The sequence below is a fragment of the Neltuma alba genome, unplaced genomic scaffold (genome assembly GCF_004799145.2).
Source record: "Neltuma alba isolate B1F8T4 unplaced genomic scaffold, ASM479914v2 tig00010776_pilon, whole genome shotgun sequence".
NCBI classification, from domain to species: domain Eukaryota; kingdom Viridiplantae; phylum Streptophyta; class Magnoliopsida; order Fabales; family Fabaceae; genus Neltuma; species Neltuma alba.
In genome coordinates this window covers 103,568-124,567 of record NW_021635597.1, presented here as the reverse complement: position 1 = coordinate 124,567, position 21,000 = coordinate 103,568, and the positions used below count along the sequence as shown (strand labels likewise).

Below are 21,000 nucleotides of genomic sequence, written 5' to 3'. Positions count from 1 at the left end.
CATAAGTACCTGTCATTTGTGGTCAGCCTAATCTAAGAAGTTCACGGGCCTTGCATAAAGAGCTGTAAAGTACAACTTTTTAACTATTTAATTTTATTTTTATATAAATTTTTGAGATATTTTACTATCTCAAATAATTACCTTAAACAATATATTTTTTACTGGCTCATAATCTTATAAATTCTATTTATGTTGCCTTAGGGGTATTTTTGTTATTTTTCTTCACAAAGGACGCCTGAAAATATGCATAAAAAATAGAAAATATTAAGAGGTTAAAGAAGTTTATAAAATTAGTTCTATCCCCAAAAAGCTAGCGAAGTAGCTTTAATAAAATATAAAGTTCAGTTATACCCCTAAAAGGTATTTTATTAGAAATTCAAACCACTGGAATGGGTCAAACCCCTAAGGTGAAATAGTTAATGCCGAAGACCCTTCCAAATTTTGTTAAAAGTTAAACCAGTAGCTTATAAATTGGCCCTACCCCCCAATCTGAATTAGATATATGACGTCTTCCATGTTTCCTAGCTAAAGAAGTATCAACCAGATCTTACTCATATCACTGATGCCATCGTACTCAAATGTGATTCCATTTACCTCTAATTGGATGGTTATTTGGTAAAAAGTAAAGGTGTTACAATAAGAATGTATCAGGGCTTTGGCAGAAAATAATTAGGTGCCTCGGTTTGCTGGCAACGTCACGACGTCTTTGAAGGATTGCTACCTGATTGATCTTGCCAGTAGTCATATGCTTCTCTTAAAGATTAAACCATGCATGTGTAAGTATAAACTAATTCAGACTATGAAACTGTGAATGGCTCAGTAATGTTGTGTTATGGACTTATGGTTGAAAAAGAACATTCTGGGTTGCATAATGCTCAAAGCCCTATTCATTGTGAATTTCAAATTGCACGCAATTAATTTAGAAAAGCTCTTTTAACTATGATAGAGATATATATGGTTTGGTTTAACTCTTTTCTATCATGGTTAATTTCACGTGATTTAGGATGCTTATATAATTATGATAATATTTCTAAATGTTTCACAAAGTTTCTTTTCTGAGCCTTCCTTTTATATGAGCATTCCAGGATATTCAAGATCTTCTCTAGCTGAGTTATCTAGTCTTTGACCACATGCACGTCAAAGGTTCCCTCAAAAGTTGAAGGGTGGTGTTTCCCTAACTTCACTATCTATTGCTGCAATGTGTCAGGTTCTGCAGTAGGTTGTACCCTCTCAGCAATTTTCTCTTGAGGTTGTTGAGATTGTTGGACGGGTTGGGCTGTCCCGACTAAGCCTTATCCCATTTGTTGTGTAACAAATTTTGACCAGTACCTCCCTTTAAGGGAATCAATAATTTTCAACCACAAAATTCAAGAAACCAAAGTAATATACAATGTAGAACATAGAACTAACCTTGTATTCAAGCTTTTTACCATGGTAATTGGTTTTTCCTTGATTGATCTTCAAGAAACCAATTTGCAAGAATTTTTGATAGCGTGCAGTGTGCGTACTTTGAAAGGGAATCATATTAAAATTCTTGAACCGGGATGTTGTGGCTGACGGCAACGTTAGGGAGTCTAGAGAAGTTAGTGGGGGCCTGAGGAAGAGTTCTCTTTTCTATTTAACAGCCTATCCACATGGAAATGGCTCAACTGGAGGTAGGATTTGGCGGCTGGAAAAGCGCTGCATGTTGCGTGGTGTCCGGTGCACCCCTGACGGCCTTGCCCAAATCTTATCCAAACTTGTCAAACTACACAAGCACCTTGCCCACACATGTTAACACTTGTCCGGATCTCGTCCAAGCTTGCCATACCATACAAACATCTTGTCTGGACCTTGTCCAAGCTTGTCAAACTATACAAACACTATATGAATTCCGAGAGGCTTCACATTCCAGACTAAAACATACAGGATACCAGGCATTAGCGTTGCATCGGCGGTGTTCACAGCTGGGGATTATGCTGCCGCTGGTCATTCTCTTCCTCTTCTTTTTAATCGTCTTGTCTTTGTTTAGAAACTTCTGCGTTCTGCTATCAAATTAAGCTGGGGATTGCTAATAACATGAAACCAAGCATTCACGGAAAAAAAAACAAATCGAAGGAGGCAATAATGTTTATGTGTTATTCTGGTTTTGTGACTATAGTTTATATAGGAAACAATGTTAGGGCAACAAACATAGTTGAACAATATAATTTTTGCGAGTCCTGATTTACCCTATGCATAATGCGTTCATATTAACTTTTTGTTGCGTCGTCTGGAATGAACTTCTTGTTGGCTTGTCTGGAATTTTCTCTCAAGGGTCATGTATTAGCTAAATAACCACTTTGCCTGTAACTTGTGCTTTCCAGCATAAGATAATTTACAATAGGGTTGTCATTGGCTATGTAGTGATATTGATTACATATCAATATTTGTGAGAACTCCACCAAGAATTCGTCTCCTTTTTTTGGGGGGGGGAGGGGGTGAAATTGGTGAGTATAACTACCATTAGATTTGTTCAATTCAGAGCTTCTATGTGTGTAATATGAAGAATGAGAATGGTCATATGTCTTGTCTTTGTGTGTGTTCGGACTCGTGGCTTGTGAGAGAGAAGGGGTAGAAGATGAGATGACAGGCCTGTTCATGAAAGGCGAAACTACAGTGACAGTCTGAATAAACATTCTACCTTGGAGACATCAGTCTCACCTACATGGCACCATGTTTTAGGTGTACTTGATTTTAGGTAACTAGTACTCCCTATCTCAGTCTGATGGAGAAAGCTTCTTTTTCTGGAGAAAAGGGAAAATTCCATCAAAAAATGAAATTACAAAGGGCATGCGAACCAAAAAACCTGGGCATCATCAGCTAATTACAACAAAAGAAAATACGAGTAAGTTAGACACATCAAAAGATATTCAATATGTTAACAGCCCGTCTAGTGGGATCGGATGGTTCTCTAACAAAGCATATGATCTCAAATAATGAAGATGTGATGCTTCTAAAACTACATTGGTTTCGTGACCCCCACGTTGCTAACTCGACAGATTTAAGTATTCTGGTAGAGGAGCACGTGTGTGTGTGTGTGTGTGTGTGTGGTTTTTAATAATTTGCTTTGGTTGCTGACATGAAAATTCATTGTCTCTGCAACTTTCAATATTGTCACGCCTAGTTCACGTCTGCTGCTACTTGTGTCTAAAGTGACAAAGATTGGCTGATCAATGTTAGTGTGTACTAATTCTTGTTACTGGCATCATCCTGAATACTGATTACATCCTTGTTCATTAGAGTAAAAGTATTTTTGACATGGGCGTAAAATTAAAACATAATGAACGACGGGTTACTCAAGAAGTTTAACGTCAAGTGGACAAAGAACTTTATATTATTAATGGGTATGGTCTTGTTTTAATAACAAGTGAGTAGCGTAGACGTGTTGCTACACCAAATCTTGTCATTACATGCTACTTATTTGTTGCAGGACTTTTTGTTAATTGCGTTCCTTTCTTACAGCTCCATATTAAGTTTCCCTACTATTAATGGGCATGAGCCAAGAAGGAACCACCATCTTTATATCCAGAGAAATTTTTGTGTGACACTACATGTTAATTTGTTGTGTGCTCTTTCACCTCTTATTTCTTTTCAACTTCATTTATTTAACCAAGCCTGGATGAATGGCTATTGGACAATTATATTAGGTTCCATGTTGTCTTCTCATATGCTTTTAAACTTGCAGAATATTAAACATTTACATCATTGATCAGTGAATCCAAATGGCTGGAACTGTTAGCTCTGAGTCAAAGACCACAGAAAAGGCTCACCTTATTTACCGGTGTAAGAAATGCCGAAGAATTGTAGCTTCAGATGAGAATATTGTTTCCCATGAGCGGGGAAAAGGAGAAGGAAGTTTCAAATGGAAGAAGAGAAATGAGAACACAGAAAAGCAACTAGTGGACTGTACCTCAGTATTTGCCGAACCCATGAAGTGGATGCAAACAGGTTTTTGTAAATTTCAATCAATATATTATCCAGTTGCCGTACGATATGAGTATTGCTTCACTTGGCAGTTAATGAGGGCCATATAGAGGAAAAACTTTTCTGTTTGGGTCACTTCAACTGGGCGGGTATGCAGTGTAGCTGTGGAGCATGGGTGAATCCTGCATTTCAGCTGCATAAATGCCGTTTAGATGAGTGCTATGTATGACTCAATCACTTCTCTGCTTCCCCGTAATCCACACCTGAGGGTTGGAAAAACTTGATAGTGGTAATACCTAAACATCAGTAAGGAGTTTTTCCTTATAGATTATGGGAGTTTTAGAATATGGAGTTTTGTACAGACTTGGTCTCCTGCACCACCATAATAGAAAGAAGTTAGTGCACATTTTTTTAACAGTTGAAATATAAATTAAACATTCAATAGTTATTATTACTACTTTATTTTAAAATATAGCATAAGTTTCCCGGCATGTCCTTTTTTTTTTTTGGGTGAATCGGCATGCTTATTATTCATGAATTCTATGTCTTTTGTTGTATTTATCAACCTTGAGAAAACCATTTTGCAGACGCCTCTGTTTTCCTTTAATATTCAATTTGATACCTTTTTTTTTCTTGTTTTATTAAATCATTCAATCTTGCCTTATTGGTATTGTTAGTACATAACAAGGTTATAAAACTTAACGGTTCCAACAAAGCAAAATTAAATAATTTAATAAAAAAGAGAAAAAAGCATACGTATTAAATTTTAAAAAAAGGTACTCCTCCGGTCTTTAATATATTATTTAATTATTGAGTTGATTTTAGTCTTAAATATAAGATCTATTTCTCATATTTATCGGTTTTTTCTAAATTACCCCTATAAATACTTCTTCAGTTATAATCAAGTAGAAAATAGAGGGGATATTAAGAAAGATGATTATAGTATTTTGGGAAAAACGTGTCACATTTCTTATAATTAACTAACTTACCTAATTTCCTTAATCTAATGAAATTAGTTAAATGGATCTTATATTAAGGATCGGAGGGTTATAAATACTTGCAGAAATATTTTCTTCTATCAACCTCGCCAAATGCTTAGACTCCCTCCAAATCACATTTACACCCTTGAATTTTATTAAAATAATTCCTTTTCTTCTAAAATATGAACTTTGGTTTAATCTTAAGTTTTTACTACAGGTCTGCAACAAATTATGCAAAAGTAAGAAAATAATGAAACATATACTGATATACATATATGTCGACTGATTAAAACTTTGAAATGCAACTTTTAATTTCATGATTTTAAAATTAAATTTGTAACTATAAAAAGGAATTGCAAAAAAAGAAAAAGAACAAAATCTAAAAAATTGTCTTTTTTAAGTATGCCCCTAACTTAATAGGGATATTTTTGAAAAGATCATTTGTGTTCTGTTGTGAAAGATTTTGAAAAATATCATGAAATTCTTGACAAATTTTCGATATCAGGCATATCATATTCCGTTACAAGTAATGTTTTAAAAGCCGGACTAGACATCAAATCGGAAAGATCAGCGAATCATGATTCAAACTGTTAAATGGGTTAGACCATCTGGTTAGACCACTAATATAATAATTAGATAAAAATAATATTACATAAATATGTAATAATATATTTTTCCAGTCCTAAATGTAAGACTCTTTTTGTATTACAAAAGGGTTTTATATTTCGGACTAGATGAGTATAGAAGAATAAAACATTAAATTTTCCAAAAAAAACTATAATCTTTGAAGTGATTGACAAATTAAATTATAAAGTGATAAAATAATTTTTTATGATTTAGATACAGGCATGATTAGTAATAAAAAATCAAAAGAATGAAATTAAATATATAAAAAAATAATTTTAAAAAAACAGTAAATTTTTAAGATGTATCCAGCAGATATGATGTGATCTCACAATTAATTCAATCAGCTCTCTTCAAAGGTACTATTAAAAAAATTAAAAAATAGTATAAGTGGCCAAAATAAATAGATAGGATATATTATATCCACGTTTAACTCATCTACCTCACTTCAAAGATAACATTGAAAAAAGAGATGATGCTATTAGCCTTTAAAATTGGTTCTCTTCAGAAATTTTAAACGCATTTCATTTAATAAAAATATTTATTAATTAGTAATGGTAATTAATTAATTTCAATTTACCAAGACGTGTTTCATACACTTGTTCTGAATGCACCACTCAGTGGGAATGCTGAGGGCGTTGCTCTCTCTCCCTCTCTCCAGCGGCTGCTTCTGCATCTTCTGTTTCTCCCGTTCGACTCTCTTAAATTCCAGCGATGAAGAATGGCCCTGAGATCGGAGAAGTACACAACGGTTCTTCTTCCATCTCAATAGAAGAATCGATTTTACAGATAAGAGTTTCACCCCTTCTTCAATGAATAGATTCCCCCTATTTCAATCTTCATCTTCTATCCTCGACTTCTTCTTCATCCTCCTTCTTTGATCTTCGTCCCCGTTCTGTATGAGACTCAATACCCCGTTCTGTAATTTCGCTCCTGCGAAGTTCGACTTCCACGTTCTACCGATCTCTGCGCCTCTACCTCTGGACGGTAGCCGTCGTTGGCGGCTGTATCTGCATCTCTGCCACTCGTTGTTGCGTCCTTTTTATGTCTCCAGATTCTCGCCGTCGAACTTATCAGATCTCAACCCGAGTTCGGTGCCCTGCGCCCTCGCCTCTCCCAGTTAGCCATCTACTTCGTTCTTCGTGAGTTTGTGTGCTTTTGGGCTTTGGCTTTAGGTTCGTCTTCTCTCCAGACTCCAATTTTAAATTCGCTTTATGATTTTTGTTGAATATTGACTGTGTTTGTGTTTTAAATTGAGTACTGACTAATCCTAAGTGCTTGTGTGTTCGTGAGAAGATTAGTTAAATGCGCTCTGTATATGCTTGTTTCAATTTTCAACAGTAAATATTTAGCTGCTGGACTGGACTATTGGGCCGTAGAGTGGACTATTTCTTGTATGTGGTAATTGAAGAACCTTCTTTTGAAATTCAGAATCACATTGAAGAGTCTTATAATTATACTCAATTGTTGAACCATTGTTATTTCTTTCTGTGTTAAAGGTGACTTTGGAAAGCTTACTGTTTCATGCATGTTGACAGCAGGAGGAGGTGAATTGATTAAATAGAACTCTTGTAATGGTGAAATAAAGGCTAACTATATATTTGAGCCTAATCTTGAATGATTTCTTTTTTTCCTTTTTAGTCACATCGATGGATTTTGCTTTCAATGTGTGATAGCACTCAAAACTACCCTTCTAGACTTGGCATCTGTCATAATGACTACATGTCCTATAAAATTTGCTGTTCCTTTGCTGGCAGCACAATAATATTAAGTTTTTGTGTGTGGTTGAGTTTTTAAAGCCTTTTAAAACACAACGTTAAACAATTTTCCCAGGCCCTTTCAACTACATTCAGGTTAGGTTTGGGAGATTGCAAGACAATGACCGTGGTAAAGAAGTCCTAAAGCCAAATTAGACTTGATTCCAAGTAGAGTAAACATTTATCATGTCATAAGTCTGTACATGAATTGGGCATCTTTAGTTGTGGTCTACTTATAGTTACGTAATCTTGGCCACCTCTTTCATGTTATCGTTTGAGGCTCTTCGAGCATTTTGGAAGAAGCAATTGGAATGAGGTGTTGAGACTTAAGACTTTCAAAATGAATGGAAACATGCATTACCTTAGGCATGCCTAACTAGCTAGCTTCACTGTCATTTACCAAATTAATTACCATTGTTGTTTTCAAATGAATTTTCAACTGATGTTGCTTGAGCAATGAAAACGTCTTCTAACCAAGCATAAAGCTGAGCAGACTAAAAAAGGAAGGGAAAATCATGAAAGTTCCCCCCATGATTCCAAGTGGAACTTAAAGTGAAATTAGAGATCATGGCAATTCAATCCACCAGCAATTAAGCAAACTAACAACCATCAGTGAGACGGAAGCAATGACCCCTTAAAAATTCAACGCTACTGATAGATTTCTTATTTTTGGGGGTGGGGGTGGTGGGAATGCTGTTCTATAACAACCATCAGCGGGTATGATAAAATTACCTGATAAACGCGGAATTTTCAAGTAAATCTTCTACTTAGAAAAAAATTATTTTTTTTGGGTATGTGTGCGGTATGTTTAGGATTCTCGTTCTATATGCACAACTGAGATTTATGATTTTACACATAGGATTTTAGATCTTAAGGAATGCTGTTCTATAATTCTATAAATAAGTTTGTTCATCTAGTTATGGATGAGCTAAGCAAATTTCATAAGAAGATTAACATGAATGTAATGTTTTTGAATCATATTACTGTATTAACCTATTATTTGTTTGACTAAATGCAGTGCTGCTATCTCCATGCTAGTCTCCCAGTGAATTACGTGGAGTCTTGCGTAAAAAAGTGTAGCTTCCCTGCTTGTTCAGTATCCTCTCTCAAGTTAAAACTTGACTTACTCACTGAACAGTTCCTTGGAAGCAACACGTTTGAAAACAATTGCCCTTTTGAAATTTGTGGTACACTATGGCAGGCACACGTTCCTGCAACAACTGTAGGAAAACTTCTCTTGTTAGGGATGATGTGTCTGGGGATTTGATATGTTCCTTGTGTGGTGTTGTTCAAGAATATGATCAGTTTGAAGCCCATATTGGTGGCATCAATGGCCCACAAGGAACATTCATCCGTGTTGGAACTTCTGGTGCAGGTACTATATATAGTTACAAAGAAAGGAAATTCTTTCAAGCCCAAAGTTTGATAGATGAATTAACTTCTAGTTTAGGTATATCTTCAAAAATGACTGATATTAAAGCGATGATTTCTACCATCACAGAGGGCGAATTTGGGCAAGGTGATTGGTTTCAGGTTTTTATTGGCACATGTGTGTATATAGTGATGCGAAAGGATAATCGCCCAATGTCTGTGGCTGAAGTGGCATGGGCAGCTGGATGTGATGTTTATGAATTGGGTAGGATGATTAAACGAGTTATTGATTTTATGGATTTGAAAAAAATCAGATTTTCCAGAGTTTGATATCGTGCATTCATTGGAAAGGGTCCTTAAGATTTCACCATCTTTTGCTAGAATTGACACAGGCAAAGTAGACAGAATTCGCAAGCAGGGGATATTTTTGTTACAGTGCAATGAAGTGGTTTTTGAGTACCGGACGTAAGCCCCACTTCCATTGGTAGTTGCTGTTTTAGTTCTGGTAGCTGAATTGAATCAAGCTGAAATTGGAATTAGCGAGTTGGCCAAGGAAGTTCATGCTGTTGTCTCCACATGTAAAACACGATACAAAGAGCTTTTAGAGAAACTTGTAGAAGCGGCAAAAGGTTTGCCTTGGGGAAGAGATATCACCACTAAAAACATTGTTAAACACGCACCAAGTTGTGATTTGATCGAGAAACATTTTAAGCATTACACCAAAATTTTGTATTTATAATATGGGATTGGGTTTTTATTTGATATTTTGTAAATTGAGGGTCTCAAATCGCAATTTTACATATTGGGAGTTTTTATTTGTCATTTTCTCTTCTAGATATTGCTTCTAGTAAATTAAAAATCTAACAATTTAAATTTTTATATATTTTAAAAAAATAGGACACATGACCATATGTGATTAAATAGCGTAACATAATAAATATAAAAAATTTCACGTGAGTATTGTTTTTTTTTAAATTAAAACTGTGGGATATTTATGAAAAATGCAAAGATTACAAAATTAAGAAAAATAAATGCTATTCCTTCTACATATTCTCCCTCATCTTGCTAGCTCTCTCCCTCTCTTATAGATTGAGTGATTCAACTTGGGAAGGTTATGGGTTTCTCGAAATAGATTTTTCACAACGGCTAATAAAAATAAATGTCATAAAAAATCTTTCAAAAAGTATAGTTATAGAGGACTTTTTCATGGTGGTTTTTTACTAACAACTGCCGTGAAAAGTTATTTTATATTGCAGTTTTGTAACCATCGTGAAGTCCTCTGATTCTTGTATCGATAAATATAGACGTTGTTCCTAAAACAGTCATTAAAACACCTTTTTAATAGCCGTAAAAAGTCTTTTCTGCAGTAGTGTCATTTTTTTTTTTGGCAGAATGTTCAAAGTTCGTTCAATGTTATGGGTTCCTTATCATAGTGACTTCCTTTTTTGCCAGATGCTTATTATTAGGGAAAATAACAACAACAAAAAACTAAAAATTATTAAATGTCAAATTAAAAATGTCAACGAGAAAGTTATTGTTATTTGTCAATTCAGTATTATCATTGTCAAATAAAGAATTAATTGTTACTAAACCTGATTTGTGATTTAGTAATTTTCAGCTTTATTTTTAGTCATTTTCCCTTATTATAATGAAGGCAACATATTTCATAATATAACAAATTATTATAATTACTACAACATATTTCATAATATAACAAGTTTTCTGTTAAAAGTATTAATGGTTTTCGCCCAAGATTCTAACTAATTATAAAACATCAACAGTTATTCGAACTTTTTTAACTTATAATTCTTATTGAGAATAAGTTCTATATTTCACAATAAAAAAATAATTTTAACTTTATTTATTTATTTATGTCAAGTTATTATTTGGTGCTTATATGTTAGTTTATTACCCATTTTCATATACATTTTCCATACATTGCGAGTCCGTTGTGTAAATTTTTAAGGGGGAATTACAATCAAGTCTCACAGCAAAGAAATAATTATGAAAAGGTTTCAATAACAATCTCAACAGCTTATAATGATAAGTCCTATAGTGAGAATGACAATCTCTGAGGATTGGTGTTAGGCAAAACTGACTTTTAAGCAAACTGACTTTTGTAACTGAAGTTAGAGTAAAAGTCAGTTAATGTATGTTTGGATAGATGCTTTTAAAAAGTCAGTTAGAAAAGTTAAAAGTTGTTTGGATGATTAATAGAAAAGTTAGTTTAGTTGTAAAATGACTAAAAAGGATATAGATTTTATTGAATAGTAATGTTTGAAATTTTATGTTTTTAATGTGATAATAGTTTAAAAAAATACATAAAATTATTAGGATAAACTATAAATAGTTCATTTGTGAAATTATAAAATAAGAATATTTATTACGGAGAAAAATTTGAAAACACATTGTAGATAATTATTACAATAAATAAAGGAGGACCTCAGATTTATTTTTAAAACAAAGAGAGAATAAAACTGTGCGTTTTTATTTAGGGCAAGGGGAGCAGAACGATGGAAGAATGAGAATTATTCTTCGACACCCCTTCCCATATATATGACCTCACACGCGTAGCCTTCCAAGGGGGAAAAAAAATCGCACACAGTCAAGGCCCAACCTCACCGTCACCCATTGCTCACTATCTACCAACGCATACCACACCACCGCAACCATCACCACCTTTTCCCTCCTTCATCGTCTTCGACAGTGAGTGGCATAGCACAGGACCTGAGACCATCATTCCCTTCCACCTTTACCATCTCCATTCATCACCATTCTTGACCTTCTTCATCATCTTTAACACAGAGAGGACTGAGAGAGAGAGAGAGAGAGAGAGACGGCGAGAGCAGGGCTTGAGCGAGCTTGACCACGAATCATTCACTCTCATCCCTTGCCGAGCACATTCATCATTGACGTAGAAACAGGGGAGGCAGTAAGTATCGACCTTCAAACCTGTGAATGAATTCGGTAGAGGGGAAATGCAGGGAGGGTTAAAATTGGTAGGTCATATTTTTGTGAGCAATTAATGCTCCAATAACGGTAGATCTCCTTTTCAGACGTCCCAAAAGCACCACAGCCCAGCGTTGGAAACGGCTGACAGTTTGCCCAGAAGTTGGTTGGAGAAGACAGGCTACCCAAACAATGGTTTTTATCCATTGCAGTTTGTAACCGTGGTTTCATTCATTCCAATACACTTTTAGCGTTACAAACTGAGATCCAAACATACCCTGAGACTTATTTTTCAATTGTTTTCCTTACTTGGAACCTCAATATAATTCTCCCAATTTTCAAAGGACTGCTAGTTGCTCCTTGTCTTAATTTTTCATGCTGTATTTGTTTCCTTTATTAATAAAAAGGAAACTTCCTGAAAACTTCCTTCAGTATTTTTCTTTATCACTTTGTTGAAAATTTGTCATCAATATAATATCAATGGTTGACTTGGAATCAGAAACTTCTTCGTTTTATTTCGATTAAAATCTTGATAGTGTATTCTATCCATATAAGTACACAAGTATACCATTTTTCATTTATATAGATTTAAGAAACGCGTTCATGAATTGAAATAATTACAAATTTAGTTTGTTTAACCTTCGGTCATTTTTAATAAGACTGGAATTAACCAAATTGTGCGGTATAAGAAGTATGTTACATTTTTTTCTTCTAAATATGCCTTATTGATACGAGGTCAAGTAAGAGAGATAATTAGTTAAAAAAGATGAAAGAAAATATATGAAAAAATAATCTAATAAATTAGTGATAAATTGATAAAAATGTATTTAATGTTTAGAAAAACTCTAAACAGGATTATATAAAAATGATCAGATCAATTCAAAAATTTGGAAATACAGGAGGGACTAGTATTTAATAATTTTTTACTCCAATTAATTCAATTTAGGTATTTGTTTCGATTTAATCTATGCATTTTATGGAGCTGGAATGAATTGAAAATCGTCATATCATAAATGGGTGGTGCTGGTTTTCTTTTGGGGGGGGGGTGGAGGACCGTGTTAAGGCATTGACTACGAGTCAACCGTTATCGATTTCTTTAATTATCAACGGCGCAGAATGGCTCACAAGTTACCTATAAGTCGGGTCAAGCCACTTGGATACCGTATTAAATTGGACAAATTTTCAAAACTTGGATTCAACCTACTTATAAATTTCCTATTTATAAGATATTTCTAGTATGTTTTACATAAACTAAAAAAAACCTTAAATTATATTAATTCTCCTTTAAAATATCATTCTCTGGTCCTATTTATAGGACATAGAAAGAAGACATTCTTTAGTCTATTTATAGGACAGTAAGAGAAATTTTTTATATAGATGTACAATTTTATATTTAATTTATTATTGCATTGACTTTGTTTACAAGAGATATAATATATATTAAATAGGGATAAAGTTAGAAAGTTGCTAAATTTTATATAAAAGTTAATGCAGTTTAAGGTTTTCTTTAGTTCATGTAAAACAAGTTAGAAATGACTTATAAATAGGATCAGATGAGTAACAATTTTCCAATTTTACTCATATTTGATATATATATATAGATTTTTTGAAAAAATAACTATCCACATTATTCCCTCTATTCCTTATTATAAGAGACAATTATAAAGTATATCATATTTTTTTTTACAAGAGACATTTCATGTTATTTCAAATTTTGTTAGTTGATTTTTATTTTACCTCCATTTAATTACTCATATTACTCATATCATTGGCTTTCCTGCACATTATATCGCTTCTACATAAATGAGGGTATTTTTGGCAAAAAAAATTACATTTTTTTAACTCATTTATTTTCTTTAACTCATTTTAATCAACATTTTGAACAACATAATTTGGTTAATTGTCTCCTGTAAAAAAAAGGAACGGAGGGAGTATAATAAATGTAGACCATACAAAATATTATATATATTCATGTTAAAAATTAAATAAGCTGGCTTATAAATAATATTTTAAAAAAAAACTTCTCTATCTGCTCTGAGAAGTACTTGGTTGTGTGGATCCATCACGTCCGCTTGGAAAGTAGCTTGTTTCTTCCTTCTCTGATCATTCATAATGTTAAAAGAAACCTCCATAATCATCTTCCTTGCCGCCTTTGTACTTACATTCAATAATAATACTAATACTGATTTCTTTATAGAATCACCATTTAGTGAATCCTGCGGACATGTCTTCAATATCCCCACAAATACATATTATAAATACGGCGACTGCTACGATCCCAGCTACACAGTAAGCTGCGAGAACAACAGAAGTGTGTTGTCTGTAAACTATGGAAGGCGCATGGTGCAGGCCGTTTATGCCACTAACTCCACAAATCTCCAATCCATTACCTCTGGACTTGACATCAACAATTGCTACGCGATCTCTCGTCATTCTCTCACATACAGCAACTTCTTCAACCACAGTTTCAAAGCCAAAGAGAGGAAACCAAGCAACAAAAAAAACCATTATCATGTGGGCAGATTAGTGTTTGTCAGCTGCCAAAATCCAGTTCACTCTCCTTCGTATGCTGAAATTGTGGCTCCTTGTTCTGGTGAAGCACCAAAAACTCGTTATTCTTATGTGCTGACGGGGGATCCAAGTGTATCTGATGTGGAAGAGTCGTGCAAAATAGATATGTCGGTGAAGGTTTTGCCATGGGGGCCAATGAGATGTAATGAGAATTGTTCATATCCGAAAGTTCAGAGGGAAGAGGTAAAGGAGATTCACATCAAATGGATTGCTGATCGTTGTGGAGTGTGGGATGGAGGGCAACCAAACTGCTGGTTTGAAAATGCCACTAATATGGTTCTTTGTCATCGTCCACTTGATCTTGCAGCGGTTTCAGGTGAACTTTTGCAGTTAGTTATATATCATGGTATTCTTGAGAACAAAAGAAAATATTGGAACCAATTATTTTCATGATGATCTAATCGAAACTTCTGTTTTGAATTTTTACAACGCAGCTTTAACTATTGGGAAAGCGATCGGTATAGGTGAGTGAAGCAAGTTCCCCCCCCCCCTTTCCTGGTTCTACAATTTCATTTCTCACACTTCATTAAATTTATTAATTATATGTGTTATTTTCATCCCAAAACCAATAACAGTTGCATAAATAAAACCATCCGTTAGATATTTTGGCTATTCTCTACTCAGTGGAATTGTCTTCTTTGAGGAATTCATGTAAGAACTAATTAAAGCATAGCTTCAACTACCAAACTATCATGATACATGTAAGAACTGAAAATATACAGGCCATAATATGAAAAACTTCTTTTCACACAAACATTCAGCTTGGTTATATTCCATGCGTTAAACATGTACGTATGACCATATATATATAAGTCTATATGACATAGGAAGAATTCATTTAATGCTGATTACTTTTGACATCTTGTGTACAGTAACTCTCTGGTCTGCGGCTAAATTTATACTAGGTGCACCTTGTGTTTTACTCCCTCCTTCCTTATTATAAGATACGAATAACCGAATTACGTTGATCAAAAAAGCAGTTAAAATTAGTTAAGAACAATCAATATAATTTTTTTTTCAAAAATGCCCTCATTAATAAGGAGAGAGAGCATGAGAGAGAATAATTAAATTATTGAAAGAAAGAGAAGTGAGAGGGAGAGAGAGTGTGAGTTGGAACCAAAATATGGGTAAAATAGGAAATCAACACAAAAAAGTAGAGACAACTTTTAAGTGTCTCTTATATATAAAAATATGCCATAAGCATCAAATGTCTCTTATAATTAGGAACGGAGGGAGTAATATTCTTGATTCTTCGATGGAGAAGAAGACATCAATCTTATTATGACAATGTTGAGGACTTCCTCCGAAATAATAGTAACCTGATGCCCATCAAGTACTCTTACTCAGAGATCAAGAAAATGACCAATGGCTTCAAACACAAGTTAGGAGAAGGAGGCTATGGTTATGTGTATAAAGGTAAGCTTCGAAGCAATCGCGATGTAGCCATCAAGTTACTGGCAAAGTCCAAAGCCAATAATGCACAAGATTTCATTAGTGAAGTTGCCACTATTGGCAGGATTCATCATGTCAATGTGGTGCAGCTGATTGGATTCTGCACTGAAAGAAGCAAGCGAGCTCTTGTTTATGAATTTATGCCTAATGGATCACTTGACAAGTACATATTCTTGGAGAGACAAAGCAACACGCCCATCAATTATGAGAAAATGTTTAACATTTATCTTGGGATTGCTCGAGGAATTGAGTATTTACATCGAGGATGTGATATGCAAATTCTACACTTTGATATCAAACCTCACAATATCCTTCTTGATGAAAATTTTAATCCAAAGATTTCGGATTTTGGATTGGCTAAGTTGTACTCATTAGATAAGAGTATTGTGTCTTTGACAAATGCAAGAAGAACATTTGGATACATGGCTCCTGAATTCTTGTACGAGAACATTGGAGGAATATCACACAAAGCTGATGTTTATAGTTTTGGGATGCTACTAATGGAAATGGCTGGCAGAAGGAAGAACTCGAATGTCATTGAGCATTCCTGGCAGACCTATTTTGCGAAATGGGTTTATGATCAATTTGAGGAATCAATAGAGGGGAGCAATATCTCAGATGAGGAAAGAGGAATTGCAAAGAAGATGATTATAATAGCTTCACATTGCATACAGATGTATCCTAATGATCGACCTTCGATGAAGAATGTGTTAGAGATGCTTGAGGGAGAAATGGAGCTTCAAGAGGCTCTTCCTCCCTAAATTTATGTAACTTGGTGAGAGATTTTAGGAGAAAATATTGCTACTACTGACAACTTGTGTTCCGATTAAACTACTTGCAAATAAGTAAAACTAGCATTATGGTTCATATTTTCAATGTTTTCTGAAGTATTCTGATTTACTGGACTATATGTAGGTCATTGTTGGAAGAAGGTTGTTATCCTAGTAAATAATGAAATTTTTATGTTGCCACGTTTTTACATGCTCTTTTATGACATAGCTATATTTCTTCAGTATATGGAAATTTAAATTAACAAGTTTTCTCTGCAGTTATGCATTTTTAAAAAAGAATTTGCTGTTTGGCGGAATTCTAATTCATAGTTTATATAACTTGCATGATGATATAAGGAATCCAGTAGATTTAAATTAAGAAAACGAGTTCGGAAAGATAAAATTAAGTTTCAAATTTAATATTACTTCCTATCCTAATTATAAAATCTACTTTGTAGTACAATATTACAAATTAGATTTTATATTTATGGCAGAGTATTATACTTTTTTTTTTTGGGTAATGTGGTGGGGCTTCCCATATAAACGCTGTCACATTTTCCTAGAAACTGCTTGGTCCATCTTTCTTATCACTTTGTTGAAAGTTTGTCGCCAATAATGAATTCAGTGGTAGTAAAGCACAGCAATTGTGGTTGACTTGGAGTCAATATAATTTGGCTTTTTTAAAAAAATTAATTTCCATCGGCTTATGGTTCCATCCAATCAATTGTTACCGAAACATCAATTCTTGCCAACAATATGTAGAATAGTATAATCTAACTAAAAAATTTCAGAAGTATAACTATATATTTTTCATTTTGATAAGAATGAGATATTAAATAGAAGCAAGGAAAATTTGCTGAAAGTTACTTATCTGGGTAGATTTTGATTAAAATGACTTGAATTCAGTAGGCAAAACTCATCTTCAACATATGAGTGTAATTTTTCTTCAGCTATGCAACATGTATTTCTTTTAGTACTTAGTTAAAAGAGTTGCAATGAGTTGCAGCTAGATCTTTAAACAAATTTCAAATTGTTTTGGTGATAAATATTTCAGATAGGTACTTCTCGCTAATTTTTCCTAGAAACCATTGCAAATGTAGTTTTCTCATAATTACTATTTATTAGATTATATAAATTCAATTTTTCGTTTCTATTTAAGTGTATTCTTTTTAACCGTATACATGTGTGTGCTAGAATGAAGCAAAATTCCTCTTGTCATCATCATGTTCTTCATCTTCGTTGAAAATTCTTGTGGCATTTGTTAATGGGCGGTGGTGGTGGTGGAATTGCACAAGGCATTGACTCCAAGTCAACTGTTATTAATAATATCTTTAATCATCAATCACTCACGGGCAGTCACCAAAAATCTGTCCTAGTCAATTCTTATATAAATTATATAGAATTGAGTTATTTCAAAAGTTGGGAAGCAACTTTATTATTTATTGGCCACTGCACACAAAAAGTTCCATTGGCTCTATTTTTTAAAAAATGTTTACTTTAAAATTCTAATAAAAATTCATAAAAATGTAAAAGCAAATCTCATTTATATTTTTATTGTGTTACTCTTACTATTGTCTCCCACATTTTAACGATCCCCTTCAATGGAGATTTAAAATACTACTTCTTCTTGTCCTAAATATAAGACCCATTTTGTAGTGTAAATTACACTACAAAATAGGTCTTATATTTAGGACCGGAAGAGTATTAAGCTTTCTTTGTGGTTATACACTTCGAAAAGAATTTCGTTTACATTTGACGTAATTTTAGTTCATTTAAATGGATAGTCCCTGCTTCAAAAAATGAGTTCGTGAAGAGTGAGCCGAGCTTCAGAACAGGGAAGCCATTCGCATATATGGAGGCCTTTGCAGTTTATTTTTTATCCACTTTATTCAAAAGGATATAATTCTTCAAAGAACTTAGATTATGATATATAGCTTTAGCCAACCATGTGGCTATGAAATACCGGACAACAATTTTTTTAGGTTGTTTATAGCCACTGGCAAAAACGTAGAACTTATTTATAATTGTTTAGAATTTTTTTTCATGGATAACTATCTATGATCCTATTTTGGAAATTTACACTACAAGAAGGAAAGACTACCAGGCTAAACACAAATTTACGTCTAACACAGCTAATTATATCCATCTGAACTTCACTCTATTTCTGAAATGGCAGATAACTCTGGTTCCAATTGCCTTACTCCATTAACAGCTCTTATTCTAATTGCATGTGAGGAACCAAAAGGGTTAGGAGGCATGATTAGCTTTTCATCGTCCCCTTCCAACATTTGAACCACGTTTTTCATGGTTGGACGGTTTGCTGGATGCCACTGAATACACCAAAGTCCAATAATGGATAGCTTCCTTGCAATTTTAGTGTCCTCCTCTCCTTCCACATGGATTTGTATGTCTTCATTGTTCTCTAGAAGATTATAAATCCATTGTGGGTAGTAAACTTGCTCGCCATTTTCTTCTGTGACATCTGTGATTTTCCTTCCTCCAACCATCTCAAGCAGTAACATTCCATAGCTATAAACATCTGATTTATAAGACGCATTGCCAAAGTTCTGAGAAAATATCTCCGGTGCAATATAGCCCAAAGTGCCCCTGGCTGTTGTCATTGACACAATGCTTTGATCCTTAGAACAGAGTTTGGCCAAACCGAAATCAGATATTTTTGGAGTGAATTTGTCGTCTAACAGAATGTTGTGAGGTTTGATATCAAAGTGGAGGATCCGTTTGTCATAGTCTTCATGAAGGTACTCAATTCCTTTGGCTATGCCAAGAGCAATATCATGAAGCTTTCCCCATCACAGGAAAAGGTCCTTCCTATCAGCTGAAGTTATGAATTTCTGCAATGAACTATTGGGTAAAAATTCATAAACCAAAGCTCGTTTGAATCCATCCGCACAGTAGCCAACCAAGCGAGCCACATTGACATGGTGAATTTGACACATGGTCTCCATTTCATTGATGAACTCTTGTCCATTCCCAGTAGAAGTGTTGAGAAGCTTCACAGCCACCTGAATTTCATTAGACAGCTTCCCTTTAAAGACAATTCCGTAAGCTTCTTGTCCAAGTTCATCCTTGAACTGATTAGTGATCCTCTTTATATCTGCATACGAGTTATCTAGCAGGCCTAAGTGCTTTGTAATCCTCCAAAAACAGTTTAATTTTTTTGTAACCCTGCCTCTCTAGGCTAGCTGCATAGACCCAATAAGCAACAAACCCAACAAATATGAGCAGAAACGGGCCTAGGATTTCAACTGCAAATACAGCGGCATATACAATATGTATTAAATTGATTTGGGAACTTTTGTGTTCAATTTATATGTGAAATGATGAACCGTTGGCTGAAGAATCCTTACGAGTGAGTACTATCTTTTTTGATGGACCTGCTAAAATGAACTTTGTATCAGGTTCACATAGACATGGATTTCATACTCTGTTTATGAAGGTATTATAATTGGAGAAAAAAAGTATACCTGTATGAGGGTTTTGGAAACATTCAGGTTCACGTTCAACTTTGTTTTCTGTCAATTTACACTGCCCTCCATCTTCTTCACATTTAGTGCAATTTGGTTTGAGCCAAGATAGATATGCAAGCTTATCGTAATTGTAAAATGAATTGGGCACTGATGCATAACTAGGAATTCTTGTGCAAGATAGAAGAGGATAGTCCAAGATTGCCTCTCCATATGGTATAGCTAAAACTTCATAGCCAGCAACATCGAGGCAAGAAAAGTTCCCCCATTGTCGAAATTTTGAACTTCTACGAGATGTCCCTGAGCAATTGAATAACGCATTTCGGCTTGATTCATAATAATCATTTGACCGAAAAGGAGATGCAGATAAATTGAGATGAGCAAGGCATCCATCAGGCTCTGACATGTCAAAGAATTGCTTTTTATAGTCTACGTCTTGTATGATAACCTTGACTGAGAAAGGCAGCTCGACCACGGTCTGGTTTGTTTCAGTACAGTAAAGATCAAAGTGCGGATTATATGCACACCGTGCTGGCTGTTTTCCTTTGAGTCTAAAGGGGAATCGAATGTCTGGTCCATCAGCGCTGCACCTTGTTACTTTGCATGGATCACGGGTGTCTGGTTCTGCAAAAATAGTTAAGATGCAGAACAATAAGACCAGGATGGGCAATCGGCTATGCTGTTTCATTGTTCAGAACAACCTTTAGGTACGATGCTGACACATGAAATGTAAGATAAAATTTTGTGAGAGTTTGAACAATAGAAATGGGCAGCAAGTCAGCAACCGCCCTCCTGAGGAACCATTGTTCCTATTTACTGGAAATTTCCTCGAACAAGCGAAATGAAACTAAAAGTCAAACCTTTCATTGTCTTTGTTTCCTCAGCATAATCCCACAAATGCATTTCATTAATTGTATGGTTGGTTGTTTGGTAATCATCTTTGACTTTGGGAAAAAATATATATATATATATATATCTTCCATTGCTTTCCTTGAAAATTCTGGTTACCTTCATTAACGATTGGCGATAGAGGATTGGCACAAAGCATTGACTTCAACTCAATAATGTAAAATAAAAAATAAAAAAATCAATTAAA

The 21,000-nt window shown here is 34.4% G+C and overlaps 2 protein-coding genes across 2 annotated transcripts in view; one reads left to right on the top strand and one right to left on the bottom strand.

Annotated features, from left to right (window-relative positions):
- Positions 1-20,643, bottom strand: part of LOC114758942 (rust resistance kinase Lr10-like) — a 29,648-nt gene extending 9,005 nt beyond the window's left edge. Inside the window, exon 1 of the mRNA XM_028948044.1 lies at positions 19,905-20,643. Coding sequence (XP_028803877.1) covers positions 19,905-20,592 — 688 coding nt within the window. The 5' untranslated portion in view covers positions 20,593-20,643. The remainder of the gene's footprint in view (positions 1-19,904) is intronic.
- LOC114758949 (probable inactive dual specificity protein phosphatase-like At4g18593) overlaps positions 1-21,000 on the top strand; it is a 60,000-nt gene that overhangs the window by 29,145 nt on the left and 9,855 nt on the right. The window contains exon 2 of the mRNA XM_028948052.1: positions 3,707-3,969. Within this exon, the coding sequence (XP_028803885.1) occupies positions 3,744-3,969 (226 nt within the window). The 5' untranslated portion in view covers positions 3,707-3,743. The remainder of the gene's footprint in view (positions 1-3,706; positions 3,970-21,000) is intronic.